An 18,948-nucleotide genomic window follows, 5' to 3' on the forward strand; every position below is an offset into this window, starting at 1 on the left:
TGGTTTACAGAATATGTCAAAAGAAAAAAATCCCATAACAATTAAATTTAACTGCATTATTTAAAGTAATTCACTATGATCTTTATGCACTTTCATTAGACCATAGTATACTGCTGCAGAGTACCACTATAGTTTAATTACAGATCCTAGTGCATATAATAGTACTTACTTTTATTTGTTGAGGACTGAAATGCTAAGACTCATATTTCATAACAAATGCACCTGAGATAAATATAGAACATTAATAGAGATCTTACGTTTGTATACTACTGCAATTCTTTTTGCAAAAAGGTGGCAGCTTTTCAGTGCTGTTGGCAGTACACCATACTATCAGACTATATCCATCAAAACACCTTTTGATGGTTTGCTCCAAATCTGAGGCTTACTCAGAAGTAAGCCATCATGTTCAATGATACTTACTTCCTGGAAAATATGTTTAAAATTGCATATACTAGCAGTTTAAGTTTAACATTAAAATAGCTAAATAGTGAATTCCTTAAAAAGGAAGTAAGAGTTCATCCATGTTTACTCACAAGTGCTTTGTATCATATTCTATTCCCTTTTTAAATAAACATGACTCACTGTTTGTTTTCTTCACCAGGAGGTGGACTCTTGCCATGCCCTTCCATTACAAAATCCTCATGTTCCATCTGCGAAGGCAAGCATTGTAGGTCAGCACGGATGAAGCAAAATACATGCTGTCCTATGTGTCCCTCTTGCTTGTCAGTCAGTTATTGCATATATACGTTACCCCATTCAAAAGACTGTTAATTCAGTTTAACAAGATCCACTCCAACAGTCATTATACCAATATCATACATGGTTTTAGTTAAGTTGATAGATGATACAGCCAATAATGAGGAATATTTTAAAGTAATGGATATAGAATTACATTGTTTTCCATTGTAAGGAAGGTGTTCTTTTTGTTGTTGTTGCAGCAACTATTACCTCCCTTAGCAATACCCAACAGAGAAGGAGCATGGGCAAACCAACAGTTAAGTGGAGAAGTCTGGGAAAAATATAAAAAACAAAGATGGAATGGTACTATTTACAAAAAGACTGTATGGAAATGGATTAGGCTACAAGAAGTGACAAGTGACAAAAATCATTTTCTTTATAAAAAAAATTAAATCTTTTTCTTTGCAAATACTATGTGATCAAGTTCCACATTCTAGTAGACCAAGCTGCACTAATATCTAAGATTGACTACTCTGAATGTTTTCTATATAAAACATTCTTTGGAATAGGGAATATTATGTAAAGGAAGAGCCAAACTTTTACCCTGATATTAATATGCATCAGGAGTAAATATATAAAATGCATTTACTGTATAATGTGTAATCATGTTGCTTTTGATGTGTGCAAAAGCAAACAACTTTCTCTCTTGCAATCCCTTTCTCTACTATTTCTCTGCTCCACAAAGGTAGGAAATAATCAGGCAAAGGAGAGATTCTCTCCTAAAATCCTTACATTTTTTTCTCTCCCCCCACCTCCCAAACTGAGAGATTGGAGAAGAGATTTCAAGAGTACTGTAAGATTTTTGCATAGTGTGCCCGCAACTCCCAGCCCTGTGCTGCCAACATGACTGCATTACTTTCAAAGTGTATCAAAACAATACAGGTGTCATGTACATATCTATGGAGATTCTCAATCATCTAGGACATGATTGTCCCAAAGGTGTTTTTTCAAAATGCAACTGGACTTTTTTTTCCTTGAAGATGTTTCGCTACTCATCCAAAAAGCATCCTCAGTTCTAACTGAATGCTGGTGAATGGTAGGATTTATATTCCTTACAGTCATGTGGTTGTTACATTTTCCTACATGTACAGGTACATGATTCAATTTACAATCATAACATAGCCTGTCCATTACAGTCATAAGTCATGTTGATTGTAAAAGCTCATTATGTGACCGACATAAATTTTATAATCTTTCATTTTTTGGAATGGTCATTAAATGAACCCACTGTTCACTCTAGGTTGTTTTTGCCAAAAGATAATGGAAGTAAATCACAGTTTTTAACAAGAAAATAGAAAATTGCAGTCTTGTGACTGTGGGATGTTGCAAATGGCTGTAAATGTGAACCGAATGCAGAGTGCCAGAAATGCAGTCATATGACAGCATGGGGAGCTTCTCAGAACTTTGGAACTGGGTCATAATCACCTTTTGAGGCATTCATAACTTTAAACGGTTGCTAAGCAACTGGTTGTAAGTTGAGATCTACTTGCAAGCAGGTACTTGAGTATTTCAAAGAGCAGTAGAGACTGATTAGTCTTGTTTCTTTTCAACCATAAAGCACAATTGAAGCCATTCACAATTAGTGACTGCTTTGCTTAGTGGCGAAGTTGGTAGCCACAACTGCTTCCACTTGTGTGATTCAGTCTATCTAGATTTGTTATAGTCATCTCCAAATGGATGTTCCACTATGAAAATATGTTTTCTTAGTATTTCACAATACTCTGCACAGAAAGGGGGGTCAGGAGGAGGAGACTGCAGGCAGAAATTACTCTTTCCCCCTCCCTGATAAAATGGAAAGATTGGAGAAAAAGACACTTTGAGAGAGTAAACTGTTCTTTTACATATTGAAAACAATGTAATCATACCAACAGAGGGAAAAGGTCAGGCAAAGAAGAAATTGTCCATAGAAATCACTTGCTTCCTCCCTTCCCCCCAGAGCAGAGAGATTGGAGAGAAAGAGGTTTCAAGAGAAAAATTGTTGAAATGCACCCATAGCTTCCAGTGCGATCATGCTGCTTTCAATGTATAGAAGAGCAGTTTACTTGTAATCGCTTTCTCTCCAATCTCTCTCCTCTGAAAGAGGTTAAAAAAGAAGAAAAACCTATAGGTCAGGCACAGGGTAACACATACTGACTACAATGGTGATCACAGCAATAGCACTTACATTGACATATCATTCCATAGTGCTTTACAGCACTCTTGAGAGTTTTACAATGTCAGCATATTGACCACAATCTAGATGTTTATTTTCCCAACCTTGGAGTCAACTTCGAGCCCTGTCGGAATCAAACTACAGGCTGTAGGCAGAGTTAGTCTGCAGTACTGCATGTTAATCACTGTACCAACAGGGTTGACTAGTTTCCACCATCATAACTAAGAGACATTGTGAAAATCTAAGTGGTTATAAATGGACCATAAATTTATTTTTTCAGCATTATTATAACTTTGAACAGTTGCTGAACAAAGGTCAATAAGTAAGGACACCTCACGTGTATCTTAGATGTTTACACTCAATTTTGTAACAGAAATTGAAATTTCTTTTGATACCATTTTGTCAGTGTCAATATTTTTACATACCATACTATGTTGCTCAAAGAAAACTGGAATTGCCTGTAGACTTCAATGAAGATCTATCCCACTCCACATTTAACTAGATCTTAGCAAAATGTAAAAACAGGTCTTAAGGGAAATAGAACTTTTCTGACTAAATCAAACTAATATGGACAGACAGCATACAGTGCAATGCTAAAGACGGATTATGACAGTTTTTTAATAAAGCCACCGCTCAAGGAATGTCGGCTGGTGGCCCCCAGGGGGAGGGCATTCTCAGTGGGTGCACCAGCCCTCTGGAACTGCTTACCAACTGAAATCCGGATGGCCCCCGACCTCCGCACCTTCCGGCGCGACTTAAAGACTTACCTATTCCAGCAGTCCGGCCTGGCCTGATAGCTCTAATTGGGGTCCCAGTTTGTTTTGATTATTGTTTTTCAGTACTGTTTCATTATGTTTGCCTACCTTACTCTGTACACCGCCCCGAGTCCCTCGGGAGAAGGGCGGTTTATAAAAACAAATAAATAAATAAATAAATAAAGCACAGTAGTGTCCTTACTGACACATTTCTGAAGAGATGGAATAGTAGCAAGAGAAAATAATAATAATTTCCATCTTCTTTTTTGCAGGCATCAACAACACAGCATTTGCTGGCACCATGGACATATGATTGTCCAGATGGTATTCATAGAACCCCATGAACACTCACTGTATAGAACAAAATTAATTTGAACCCTTTGTTCACAAAGTTTTACCAATTCACTTTCATAAATGTTAATGATGTAAATAAATGTCCAGTTAATTTTGCCAGTGTAATTTTTAGATTACACACCATCTATAAATGGAAATAAAACAATTAAGAAATACATGTGTCAGAGTAGTCAGATCTGTTGTAGACTGCTTAAGAAAATGCAGTTAAATGTGAGAATAACTAGAAACCAGAAAGCAAATACACATTACAGTATTTCTTCATTTTCTGAACAATGAATGGCTTTATAAATACTCCCATTCTATCACGTACTTACTTACAAATTTTCACACAGTTCATTGGGCTACTACTTCTCTCACCTCTTCATCTCCAAGTATTGACAGAACGCTCAAGACTCATAAGGAGCTATGCTTTGAAGTCTAAGTTGTTGCTGGACTTAGTGATAAGCTCTTATCTCCAGCAGACAAACATTATTTGGTTGTGTAACATAAGATGGCTAATTTTAAACTCCACTCTTACAGAACAGATGGGAAAATTGTTAAAAATGTTAAAAAGTTATAAATATTAGAATCCAATTTACCTGAATTCATTTTAAAAGCAAATTCCAACATTTAAGGAATTGTTATATATGCAAGTACATAGAAAAACATGATAAACATGTCTGGATACTTATTATGGTAAGTATTTTAAAAGTGCTAAACTGCTAGATACTATATATAAATTATATACCAAAATATACTCCAACAGTTTCTTATCTTTGGTTTATAATATATTCAACACATAGAAAGAATGTTAAAAGGGAAGGACAAGAGGAAAGGTTCAATTAAATTAAGGAGATAGCATTTAAATATTTGAATATAAATAGAACAAACAGTATACCATATGTAAGAGCATTTGAGAAGGAAGGAAAGACACAGGAAAAGAGAGCAGACAGAGGAAAACTTAATCAGAAGACTGACTCCTGCAGAGTAAATTGCTTCAGGGAGAGCATAAAAAGAAAACAATACACAAAAGAGCAAGACCAGCAATGTAGGGCAGAGATGATTTCATTTTAACAAATACTTTAAAAAGGTATAATTCTAGTCAGATCTAAAATCCAAATTATTTAATTTCAGGCAACTGTCTCTAAAAGCCAAATATTATTGACCTATGTGATATAACCCATAGGTTAGTTTGCTTTTAAATACTATTTATTATATTTTAAATCTCAAACGTTTATCAATGCTTACAAGTTGTTTTAGGATTGTTATGCTGACAGATAATGTATAAAGAACTGTAGTATTAAAAACAAGAGTTGGAAACCCATACATCCCAGTACTATAGGATTTATAATTTTATTCCTGAAACTCATACATGCACAAAGAGACTACTAAACCAGTTAAACTATACAATGACAGTTTTGATATGTATAAGATCAAGTATAACTGAAGCAAAAAATAAAGCCTCTGCAATTTTACAGCCAATGCCATTTAAAAACCTATACTGAAAAGCTAGTTAAATGCTTCAATGAGCCTGCTAGTTATCTTCCCACCTCTCATTTCAGAAAATACTTTATGCTGTTCTTTGGTATAAATGTCTAAGATTGTCCTATCACAAGTTAAGAAATGACTACTCATTCTAGTTTTCAAAACAAGATAGCATTCTATTTTTGAAATAAAAAGAATAGATTTGTGTATATTGATCATTAATAAGACCTTCTGATAATGAAAAGCACTTCACCTTTGCAATTTGATTGCATAATGAGCTATATGACTTGAAGTCTTTACTGAATTCAGCTAATAAACTCTGATCAATTAACTATATCTTCAGAATTTTCAACTCTTCTACAGTCATGAAGAACAATATGTAGTGAAATTAAACATTTGTATACAAGTATCCGGTGTCCAACCAATATTCCTCTCCAACTTTTTTAGCCTTAAGTAACATGAAATGTGAATCTAAATATTATTTAAATACTTTTTATATCATACACTGATCTACAGCAATCAAAAGTTTGGGATCAAATATAAAACTTGCACTTGCTGGACATCCTAATTGGAAACATTATTGGTTTCTTGGCATGATTTATACTATTGCCTTCAAGAATATATATTTACACACACACACACAACTATGAATTCAGACAAAATTAACTTGCTTCCTGCCTTTTTTATCTGAGATACAAATACTCAACCCCAATGTAAGGTATTATAGGAGTTATAGGGATGAAGGAAGGTAAATTTTTATACCAATTTTACTGGAAATGGGGAAAAGTCCTTAAACACAACACAAGAAATGTTCTTTAGATAAGTATTAGATTTTTAAAGCAAAGAAATCTAAAATCAACATCCAACTTATTAATATTGTTGAAGCCATTAATATATTTCAAAAATAGTAAAAATATGCAATGAAGGGCAAAATTTCATAAATTAGAAAAAGGGTGATATGCAGTATGTAGAAAGCATTTATTCTCCACACATTTTTAAAGAAAATAATGAACTGATGGGTAAAACTGATTTTGAACTTTATTTTTCTCTTCCCACTACAGTATGGCATTTAAGCAATGCAAATGAATTTGCTTTAATTTTTCCAGGCTAACTGAAACAAAGAAATTTTGCACTACTGATGAAAGATATAGATAAGTAAAATCAGTCAAGAATATCAAGAAGAAATTAAAACTTCAAAACTAAACTGGCTAGTTTGAAAATAAATTCTAACAGGTCCAGATATCAGATACAAGTATACTTTTCTAAGCTCAGAAGAATGTCTAAAACAGTTTGAAAAGTATTTCTGTACTTTTAAGATGCTACAATCCTACAATCAATAAGAAGACATGCCAAATGATAATTTCTGGTAATTCTCATCAGTGGTGCAGAGCAGAAGGAAAGCTGCCTATGTAACTTGCCCAACATCAGAGTTGTTGTTGTTGTTATTATTGATATTATTAATGTTGTTGTTGTTATATTTTTATCCCCAGCTATCTATGGTAAACTCAAGGTAACAATCCTACGTAAAACATCTGATTTTTATTTTGCCCCCAACAACAGCTCTGTGAAATAGGCTGGATTGAGAGAAAGAGGCTGGCCCAAGTTACCAAGATGATGTTCATGCCTAGAACTCAGGGGTTCCTGGTTTCTATAGGTCAGCAGTTTATCCAGTGCACTGAAAGGGCTCTTCAGTTACACAAAAGACAGAACAGATAAGCTTTGGATCTGCAAGATTTAGCCCCCACACAATGATAATGTCAGGGAGAAATGATATTTGTTTAAAATATTTTTATTCCACTTTAAGTTCAGTTAGTTTTGTTTTAAATTAGTTGCCATCATTCCTCCCTTACTTTTGACTATGCCAGCAGGGCTTTAAATATGTGGAAGTGTTCTAAGATTTATGAAAGAGTAGTTAACACTACTCTGTCTGCAAAGTGTTTGCCTCGTTCATCTTAAGAACTTAAACCTGAGTTTATTTAACCAAATGAATTCCACAAGAATATTCAATTAACTGCTAAGAACTTTAAACCATGGCAACCCAATTATTTAACAGATAGTTGCTAGGAAAACTCTCCAGTTAGGAGTTGGGAGAGAGTCAGTGGTGGGATTCAGCCAGTTCGCACCAGTTCAGCAGAACCGGCAGCTAATTTTTTGTTGCCCCACCACTGGGGAGAGTTCAACCTTTTAGTCAATGTTGACACCTGGGAAATTCCTGGATAACTCCCTTCAGTTTTCTTAGCTACATTTTTGGAAGTGGTATGTTGTTGCCTTCTTCCAAGCGTCTGAGAGAAAATGAATAGCGCAATGTCAGCTGGTTTTGTGTTACTAGAACTCATGGTCTCCCAATTTCTAGCCTGACACTTTAACCACTACAGGAATCTATATCTTAGGAGTATAATATACAAATCACTTTTTAGATATCCAAAGACTTGCAAAGATTTTAATGGACTGATGTACATGTGCATGTCTTCTTTCAGCTCCTTTAATGGAATGGCTGAACAAATCAAGAAGCAAGGAGTATGGGAAACTGTTATATGACCACAATTTGGAAAAAAAAAGAGCTGCAAACAATTTATGACAAAATGGCATGAGAAAGAAATAGGTTTTAAAGTTTTTTAGATTCTACAAAAGCTGTTTTACTTTATCATTAAGGCTATTTTGTATCACATAATAAAATGTTATCTGTTCAAGCCTAGTATTTAACTTTAGTGAAATGGAAGTGCCACTGAGATATTAACTGTGTAGGTCAGGGGTCTTCAAACTTGGCCTTTTTATGACTTGTGGACTTCAACTCCCAGAATTCCTCAGCCAGCATACAAGGCTGAGGAATTCTGAGATGAAGTCCATGAGTCATAAAAGGGCCAAGTTTGAAGACCCCTGGTGTAGATAGTCATCTTACGATCACAATTGGGACCAGAACTTTGGTTGCTGAGCAATGCAATCATCGAGTCATCACATGACTGTGCCCTATCTTACAACCATTTTATCGTGGTTCTTAAATGAATCACAAGGTTGTTAAGCAAATCCAGATTCCCCAATTATTTTTGCTTTTTAGAAGCCAGCTGGGAAGGTTGCAAATCATGATCATAGGACCATAAGACACTGCAACTGTCAAGCAACCAAATTGTGATTGCGTGTATGTGTTGCTACGGTTGTAACTTCAAGGATGGATCATAAGTCACTTTTTTCAGATCTTCATAACTTTGAACCATTGTTAAATGAACAGTTATAAATCAAGGGTCTATTGTGGCTTGATCTTTAGTATCTGACTTCCAACACTACGCTGTCCCTAATACAATTTACTCGTTATAGGAAGGAGTATCTTAATGAAATATCAATACTTTTTAGTTAGAAAATCATTACAGGTAGTCTCGACTTACAACCATTTGTTTAGTGACTGTTTGAAGTTACAATGGCACTGATAAAATTGGGATAAAACTCACTTCACAACTACCTCACTTAGCAACAGAAATTTTGGGATCAATTGTGGTCATAAGCTGAGGATTACCTGTATGGGAAAATATCTAATTTCAATGTTATGCTATTGCAAGTAGACAGTATCAACCCAATTAATGTTCTGATTAAAAATACAAAGTACTTTAAATTGATCACAAACAACTTAGTACACAAATATAAGACAAGGTAATCTCAATGCCATAAAGAACAGTGCAATCCTTTTTATTCAATCTCGAAAATGACCTTTGAGATCTCAACACAGCACTTTTCTACAACAGGAAACAAACAATATTTTAAGATGTTTCAAGCTAAGTGTTTTGTTTGCACTCCTGCACACTGGCAGTATTTATCCTTTTTGGCTTAATACAACTATCACATAATGAGTGAATTTTAGATAATACAGAATAAAACTCTATAAAAATTTAAAGTTTAATCAGAACATAAATTCAAGGAAATGGCAGGTTTTAGAGACTGCAACCTCTCAAAAATTATTAGCAATAAACAGTGTTGTCAAAGCTGCTCTAGAAGTAACACAAAATAATTTGATAATAATTCTAAGTTGTTTATCACAGCAGCTTAAACTTTTTGTCAGTGTTACAAATCCACAAAAGTTATTAACTGAATATCTACAGGTAGTCCTCTACATACAAAAGTTTGTTTAGTGACTGTTCAAAGTTACAAAGGCACTGGAAAAAACTGATGACCATTTTTCAAACTTAATGACTGACCATTGTAAAATCCCCATGGTTATGTGATCAAAATTCAGATGCTTGGCAACTGACTCATATTTATGACTGAAGTATCCCAGATCACGTGATCTTGTGACCTTCTGACAAGCAGTCAATGGGGAAGCCAGATTTACTTAACAAGTATGATACAACTTAACAACTGCAGTGTTTCACTTAACAACTGTGGCAAGAAAAGTTGTAAAATGGGGCAAAACTCATTATTTAACTATTTCTGCTTAGCAACAGAGATTTTGGGATCAATTGTAGTTGTAAGTCAAGGACCACCTCTAATTAGTCCTAGCAATTTCTACTTTACTGGAAAGACAGTAAGTGGGTAAAGGATTGGAGCTATGTTCTGTGCAGCGCTATTTCAGATAATTGAAACATACATCCCACTTATTATCTTCTTCCCTAAAATTGAACATTCCTAATTTCTTTTGTCTTTCTTCCCAAGTCTTAGTTTCTAGTTCCCTGATCATCCTTATTGTCCTTTCTTTGCTTCTATTCCAGTTTACAGAAATTTTTCTTTTATATTACGCTGAGTATTCAAAGCAGGATATGAACTATGAAAACAAAGTAGAATAATTGCTTTTCATACTTTTGGCAAATATATTTCTGTTGATGTGTCCTAAAACTGAATTTGCCTTTTTGACAGCAACATCACAATCCATCTTGTGATCAACTATAATTCTAAGTTCTTTTCCCCACAACTCTTTATAGAGCCAAACATGCCCTATTCTTTATCTATACATTAGATTTCCCTCCCCAATGAGGAATGTTAATTTATCTTATACAATTTCATTATTCTTCCAACCAAAGGCATTTTGAGCTGCATCTTTTCTAGAGTTTGATCTATCCCATTTCATTTTGATTTTGTAAATTGCAAATTTGATATTTCTTCCATAACTTTGTCCAAACAATGAAGAAAAATACTGAAGAATATCTGGATGAAGCCTCATGGTGGTCCAGTGTGATGAGGAATCACTGACAACCGTAAATAGCCTTCAATTCAAATATTGTCCAACTTTTAAAATCTTTTTTAGGGTTAGGGTTAGGTTATTGTGACCTTATAAATTATCTGCTTCTTTCTTTTCCTTGTCAGTCAATATTAAACAGTTTATGCATCCTCTTTCCTTCCCATTTGTCCTCCTTTCCAATTATCTGTGTAATCTTTTGCCTTTTCAAATATCTGGTAACTCTAATTATGGGAGAAGATATAAGAATCCTGAGTAAATTTAAAACTGAGATACCTACCCAAGCCTTACTGGATCTAAACTAATTCTCTCCGTGACTTATATATTGCTTACCAGAAAGTTGACTGCCTCAGTCACAAACACCAGAAGGAACGATGCCTTAAGAAAAGTTTTTATCAACAACAGAGATTCTCTAGACATATCCCTCTGTGTTTCAGTTTTCAACCATCACTACATGAGGAGAGGGATAATACAGGCAAAAATAAGGAATGCATATAATCCCCAGAAACCAGTCTTTACTGTGCCAGTGCGAGAATTTTTTTTAGTAACATTTCTTTTGTAGTACTGGGAGGACTGAAAACCTGTCAGCCAAATGACTGTTTAACTCATCTGCTGCTGACACCTAAAGAGGAGAAAACTGACTGCAAGAGAGGATAGGTGGTTCATTTGCCAGTTGTGTACAAGCATTACCATTCAGCCCACATATAACTCATTACCTAATCAGAATGTTATGGGATACTATTTTTTTCTGTAACTATACTAGTCTAGGTTAGATTCAATTGAATAAATTTCACCTGCATCAGTGCATAGAATATTTGAAAACAAGTTACAAACTGGAAATCAAATTCACATAAGAACAGTAAATAATGAAGTTTATCACAACCTCATTCTACTATTTCACTGACCTTGGAACTGCCTTCTTCCAAAATTTCTCCCTCATCAGTTTGCATGGGAACAGAATCTGTGCAAAATTCTGCTGAAATATGAAATTCTGCCAAAGAAAAGAATGGAAGGAAAATACCTTAAAAACAAATTATAAGATTTTATAACTTATACTGCATATTATAATACAGAAATACCATTAGAAATTCATACATGTGGCTTTTCATATGTGGAACAATCAGTATATACCAGTACCTCACAGCAAGATAAAAGGCCATTGAAGGGGAAAATGTGTAATGTGCACATATACAGAAATGTTATCAAGAAATTTGTAAATGGGGTGGATAGTATGTCTTAAATTAATTCCTTAAATTGGCCACAATAATCATGAACCTATTTTATTTAATCATTTATTTAAGAAATTTGTAGGAAACTTTAATATTTGTCATATACAGTCATGGCTGAAATTGTTGGCACCCCAGAAATTTTTCCAGAAAATCAAGTATTTCTCACAGAAAAGTATTGCAGGAACACATGTTTTGCTATACACAGGTTTATTCCCTTTGTGTGTATTGGAACACAACAAAAACAGGGAGGAAAAAAAGCAAATTGGACATAATATCAAACAAAACACCAAAAATGGGCTGGACAAAATTATTGGCACCCTTTCAAAATTGTGGATAAACAAGATTGTTTCAAGCATGTGATGCTCCTTTAAACTCACCTGGGGCAAGTAACAGGTGTGGGCAATATAAAAATCACACCTGAAAGCAGATAAAAAGGAGAGAAGTTCACTTAGTCTTTGCATTGTGTGTCTCTGTGTGCCACACTAAGCATGGACAACAGAAAGAGGAGAAGAGAACTGTCTGAGGACTTGAGAACCAAAATTGTGGACAAATATCAACAATCTCAAGGTTATAAGTCCATCTCCAGAGATCTAGATTTGCCTTTGTCCACAGTGCGCAACATTAACAAGAAGTTTGCAACCCATGGCACTGTAGCTAATCTCCCTGGTTGTGGACAGAAGAGAAAAATTGATGAAAGGTTGCAACGCAGGATAGTCCGGATGGTGGATAAGCAGCCCCAAACAAGTTCCAAAGGAATGCAAGCTGTCCTGCAGGCTCAGGGAGCATCAGTGTCAGCGCGAACTATCCGTCGACATTTAAATGAAATGAAACGCTATGGCAGGAGACCCAGGAGGACCCCACTGCTGACACAGAGACATAAAAAAGCAAGATTACAGTTTGCCAAAATGTACTTGAGTAAGCCAAAATCCTTCTGGGAAAATGTCTTGTGGACAGATGAGACCAAGATAGAGCTTTTTGGTAAAGCACATCATTCTACTGTTTACCGAAAACGAAATGAGGCCTACAAAGAAAAGAACACAGTACCTACAGTGAAATATGGTGGAGGTTCAATGATGTTTTGGGGTTGTTTTGCTGCCTCTGGCACTGGGTGCCTTGAATGTGTGCAAGGCATCATGAAATCTGAGGATTACCAAAGTATTTTGGGTTGCACTGTAGAGCCCAGTGTCAGAAAGCTGGGTTTGCATCCGAGATCTTGGGTCTTCCAGCAGGACAATGACCCCAAACATACGCCAAAAAGCACCCAGAAATGGATGGCAAGAAAGCGCTGGAGAGTTCTGAAGTGGCAAGCAATGAGTCCAGATCTGAATCCCATTGAACACCTGTGGACAGATCTTAAAATTGCTGTTGGGAAAAGGCGCCCTTCCAATAAGAGAGACCTGGAGCAGTTTGCAAAGGAAGAGTGGTCCAAAATTCTGGGTGAGAGGTGTAAGAATCTTATTGATGGCTATAGGAAGCGACTGATTTCAGTTATTTTTTCCAAAGGGTGTGCACCCAAATATTAAGTTAAGGGTGCCAATAATTTTGTCCAGCCCATTTTTGGAGTTTTGTTTGACATTATGTCCAATTTGCTTTTTTTCCTCCCTTTTTTGTTGTGTTCCAATACACACAAAGGGAATAAACCTGTGTATAGCAAAACATGTGTTCCTGCAATACTTTTCTGTGAGAAATACTTGATTTTCTGGAAAAATTTCTGGGGTGCCAACAATTTCGGCCATGACTGTAGACTGTGGACCTTGAACTCTATTTCTAGTGGTAAAAATGAAATTATCAGACCCCAGAAGCTTGAAAGGTACAGAATCTTAAATTACAAAATTCAAGAAACATCCTGTCCCATCAAGTGAAACAAAATATAAAATAAAAAAGACCTCCCAGAAACATTTCGCTTATTCACAATTACTTTGTTCCTACTGCAGAAGTATATCTAGATCTTCCACTATGGATTAATGAACTGACATAACAACTTAATATATTTCTGTTTTTGTATTTATTTTTGTTCTTAAATGTTTATAACTGTAAACGGCCCAGAGTTGCTGGGAATTGGGCAGACTATTAAATTTAATAAATCATTGTTTTTTAAATCTGCATTCCTACTAAAAATGTTGGCCAAGTATGGAGAATTGAACAGCTACAATGAGCTTAACAAGGCAGAGGAAAATGGAACACAGCAAAATAAAGAAGACATATCTCATCTTCTTTCCATTCCTCCTTATTATACAAGCAATATTATATGCAAAGCACCATTATGGCTAATTTAACTTTCAAGAATCCTATGAAAACTAAATGCTGCTATCATTAGGTAATTTATATGGAATACCTACGCAATATGGTAACAGATACGGGGTAGTTTTTGTAAGATTAAATAACAGCAAGGAATCATATAACTCTAAAAAGGCATATTCAATCTAGATTTTCCCCACCATTTTTATTGTGTTAGCTAAAACTGGAGTGAGTTAAATTTCCGAACATATGGAAATATTTAAGTTTCAAAACAACCACTTGAGAGTAAAAAGGACCTGATCCCCTACTGCCAGGTATGTAATACTGTGCCATACTTTAACTACACCATTTCAGCTGCTCAGCAAAATAATTATGTGAAAGATTGTGTTATTTTAATATGTTAATACTGATCTGGAGATCTGTCTTAAGTAAAATCTTTGTATTCACTCAGTATAACCAAAGTTAAAGAATAGTATTTCTATACTGACAAACAACCCTTCTGTGGAACACTTTTAAATTATAATCAATATATTCAGCAAAAAAAAATCACATCTGAAATGAGCATAAAAATCAGTGTTGTCTATATATTTTTCATATGTTTGACTTTATGCAGTTATATATTTGTATTTTAATCAATTTACCTTGACAGCTTCTTAGGGCTATTGAAGCCCACTAGGACCTGTCCTGGCTACATTCAGTGCAAAAATCAAATTACTGTAGAAAGAAAAACAAAAACAAACCACCATTTTTCTACAGTTCTTAACAAGGGAACCATTATAACACTTCACCATTATTAATAATATTGTTTCAACTCTAAAAAAGCCTTTGAAATAACAAGGCACCACAGTAAATATTAGTTTTATTTTGACAAGTACTGTACTATACATTTCATCTTAAAGACAACAATAACACAATTATTGATTTGGAAAAAGAAACATAAAGACAGACATTTATGCACTACGTTACTATTTTATGAATTGCCATATAGGTAATCCTTGACATATAACCATAGTTGAGCTCAGAAGTTTGGTCGTATTGTGGTCACAAGTCATCATGTTATTGGAGTTGATATTACAACTGTTTTACAACAGTTATTGAGTCAGCATTGTCATTAAGTGAATCATGCGGTTGTATGCTCAAATCCAGCTTATTCAATAGGCATTTTTTCCAGAAAATGGCAAAAAATGGTGCAAAATGCAACCACATGACTACAGGTCACTGCAACTGATTGAATTCAAGTCAGTTGCCAAGTGCCCAAAATGCAATCATGTGACTGCTGGGGTAGTACAGCAGTCATAACTTTGAGGGCAGGTCATATGTAACTTTTTTTAAGTCAGTGGTAACTTTGAACAATCTTTAAGCATCTGGTCATATGTTAAGGACTATCTTGTGCAATAATAATTACTCTGGTAAAATCTAAAATGGCTATTAAAAGCAGAAAGTTCCACATATTGGAGAACTAATTTATATCCCATAGTAGAAAAGAAAGAATAAGCAAAGCAATCTAAAGATGCCAAATAGTAAGCCACGATATGAACTCTGAATGGCAGTTGGCAAAATGCCATTAATAAGAAGAATCAAATTGAAGTTCCTGTTCCAGAGATCAGAACTATTCAAGGCAGCCCTGAAAACCATTCAGAACTATGTACTATGTGACTGGATCCCCAATTTGTTTTCTATTGCATTTTTGCTGTTGATAATATTACAAGTTACCCAGATCTGTTTGAAGTTGTGCAACACCTAAACTAATTGAAATCAAAATCAAATCAATCAATAATTATCAGCCACAAATAAAAAGAAAAAGCTGGTCCATTTCAGCAATTACAGCCGAAATCAGAATACAGAAATAACCATCTCAGTCCACTTTCAGTCAGATACACCTTTTATTTATTATTAGATTTGTATGCTGCCCACCTTGCCAAAGCCTGTTGTATACTGTTATATAGTTAACAGTACTTTTAAAACATAGCTGTACTAGAGGGCATAGTGATTTAACAAATGTGATACTTAATCTTACGTACTTTCGTCTTTACGATATACTCTAATCTATATAAAACACATCATATAATCACTGTAGCTTATTACTACAGAGGTATAAGTCCCAGGGCCACATAAAGCCCTCCAAAAGCAGCTATTATGGATCTTTAAACATTGCTGCCAAATTGTGGCTTTTAGTATGAAAGGGAGGATTAATACTAGTAAAATGTTCACATTAAATACATTTAATCTTAAATTTAATTTGAATCCAATCCACTATTTTTGTCTGTGTGTGTGTGTGTGTGTGAGAGAGAGAGAGAGAGAGAGGCAAATCAATCAAAAGACAACTATTTTGTCACCAATACTGTCATTCCCTTTGCACAGCAAGAGCACAAGCATGAGTTAAGCAAAATAGAGAGACTACCATATGTAGACATAGCGAGTAATTCTGTGGAAAAATATTTATATCCTAGTAATGCCATAGTAAAAACTTCCCTTAGATAGATGCTTTCTATCAAAAAACCTATCCAAAAGCATTTGCAAAATTTGCTTTTCCTGATTGAGAAAATGTAAACACAGCATAGGAAATACACGTACTTATAGATGTTGACAAAATCGTATTGAATAACAAGAAATGTATCCTATATGTATCTTAATTAGGAGTTTAACTGATAAAATTTTTCAAAAGAAACTATTAACTTCATAATTTGGTATATACCTGTAAAACAAACCAATAAATCATCTTAATTGTTTACCTGCATTAAAATCCTGATGGTCTCATCAAAAGCAGCTTCAATTATCTACAGGTTTTATATTATATAAAGCATTTAAGTTTAAATATAAATTCAATGTTAGCACATTTTTTGTCTTTGCTTTACATTCAAAATAAAATATATATCTGTAGTATACGGATATATAAAATGCTCATATCACAATGCATTTCATGTACAAAGGGAACATTAGTTATCCCAGTCTTAAACCTTGCAATGTGTAAATTATAAAATGTTTACAGTAGCTTTTTCTGACTTAGAAAAGCTAATGAATCTGTAGTATATAGATATACTATAGATTCATAAATTTTTCTGTCAGAGAAGGCTACTCTAAACATTTTATAGTTTACACATTACAAGGTTTAAGACTGGGATAACTAATGTTCCCTTTGTACATGAAATGCATTGTGATATTTATGAGCATTTTATTTTTTAATCATCAGGTAATTTAGGAATAAGTTCAAACTAAAGAGATTTTTTTTCAAAAACAGAATGCCTCAAAATCCAGGAAGGCCCTATAGATGCTGAAAAAGTAAAATGACGGGTATCTGTGGAGATCAGCAATTCTTGGCTAAAATCTCACTTTCCTTCAATGAAAAGAAAAACTCTTATTACTGCTGCTTGGGAAGAAGGGTAAATTGGGATTGTATCAGGGCAACTAGGGACAGCTGAGAAGTATGCAGGATGAATCAGTAAGAGGAAGCAGCATGACATAACCAAACATACAAAGAATAAGAAAAATGGGATTTGGATAGGCAGTGTTGTACAGAACAAGTTGATATAAGAAAAACTGTGGGAAATTCCAATTTGGTAAGGTGATTCTGTGTAATGGTAATGAGGAGCAAATATAAGAGGAGGGAAACATAGATCCAGAATATAGAGAAATAACTAGTTTCATAGCAGCACATATTTTGAGATTTAGATATCATTTTTAATTTGCACTTGGATTCATAAGCAAGTTATTTTAACCAAACCTTTTGATCTTTTAAGAAACATTTTTTTGCATTCCAGAAAGTTTTATAAAACGTATTTTCTGCCAAAGTGATTCCAATTATGTTATATGACTAAAAGACAATTACAGAATTCTATAACATATAACACAAATGCAAGCAAAGAACAAATTCTTATCTAAGCAACACAGGAGAGCAGGATTCAATTTAGTGCATGTGTATTATTTTCTACAATCTTTCACTTCATATTTAGCAGTAATTAAGGGGTGTTATTATCCCTTAAAGTTGACATCAATTTTAATCTTTGCTAATATAGCAAATACTAGTTTTACATTCTGGTTTTCAGGGAACTGTGCTAATACTAAAAGTTCTTCCTAACACAACCTGACTCTTCAATTTCAGGTGAATCTTTCCCTTAATTTTTTTTAAAGCTGGCAAATACAGCCAGTAATTTCCTAATTGCACCTTCATAATAGTTGATTTATTGATAGGGTGCAACACCATACTACTGATCATAAAGGGGAAAGGAGCACCCAAAGCTTCACTTTTCTTCATGGCAGATAGTAATCTTCCCTCAGCAAACTTTTAATATTATCAGAAGGAAGTCATCAGGCATTTGTTACACCTCTTTCTTATCATCCCATTATCTGCCTGTGTTGATCCAGCATGACTCTATAGTGCTACATTTAAACGATTTTATGACTTTCATTCTTCCAGGTCGTTAGTACAACTGGGAGAAACATGGTGCCTTCAATGTACCAGTTCCAATATTTCTTAGCAGGACCAAACATTCACAAGGTAATTTATTTATTTATTTATTTATTATTGGGACTTATATGCCGCCCTATCTCCCGAAGGACTCAGGGCGGCTAACAACAATAACGTACAATAAGTACAGAAGTTAAAATAAAAATTAAAATTAAAGGCCCCTGTAGAATAAATAAAAATTAATTAAAATAAATTAAAAATTAGAGTTAAAAATTAAAAACATAATTAAAGTCCCTGTCAGTCTAGGTCAGCACTAGAGGCAGCGACTAGCCCTTTGGTGGAGCGAGAGTCACGTTGATAGAAGAGGGGAAGAAGGAAACAGAAAAGAGAGCCAGGCGATGACATTTATATCTTTTAGTATCATTTTTCACGCCGTATTTAAAGGACTGGGAATT

At 34.5% G+C, this 18,948-nt stretch overlaps 1 protein-coding gene across 21 annotated transcripts in view; it reads right to left on the bottom strand.

Annotated features, from left to right (window-relative positions):
* Window positions 1-18,948, bottom strand: part of TNRC6B (trinucleotide repeat containing adaptor 6B) — a 123,138-nt gene that overhangs the window by 103,196 nt on the left and 994 nt on the right. For 4 of the 21 annotated variants that reach the window (XM_083365771.1, XM_083365758.1, XM_083365761.1 and 1 more), the window contains exons 2-5: window positions 14,730-14,802; window positions 11,527-11,612; window positions 10,955-11,071; window positions 583-650 (exon numbers count right to left, since the gene is read on the bottom strand). The exons of 1 other annotated variant lie outside the window; for it this stretch is intronic. In XM_083365771.1, the coding sequence (XP_083221897.1) occupies window positions 583-650; window positions 10,955-11,041 (155 nt within the window). In that variant the 5' untranslated portion in view covers window positions 11,042-11,071; window positions 11,527-11,612; window positions 14,730-14,802. Of the gene's footprint in view, window positions 1-169; window positions 223-582; window positions 651-2,163; window positions 2,469-3,315; window positions 3,395-4,313; window positions 4,437-10,954; window positions 11,074-11,526; window positions 11,613-14,729; window positions 14,803-18,948 lie in introns of those variants that run through there. 16 more of the 21 variants (XM_083365763.1, XM_083365775.1, XM_083365772.1 and 13 more) reach the window with 13 other exon arrangements.

The sequence above is a fragment of the Vipera ursinii genome (genome assembly GCF_947247035.1).
Source record: "Vipera ursinii genome assembly, chromosome: 6".
Lineage (NCBI taxonomy): Eukaryota > Metazoa > Chordata > Lepidosauria > Squamata > Viperidae > Vipera > Vipera ursinii.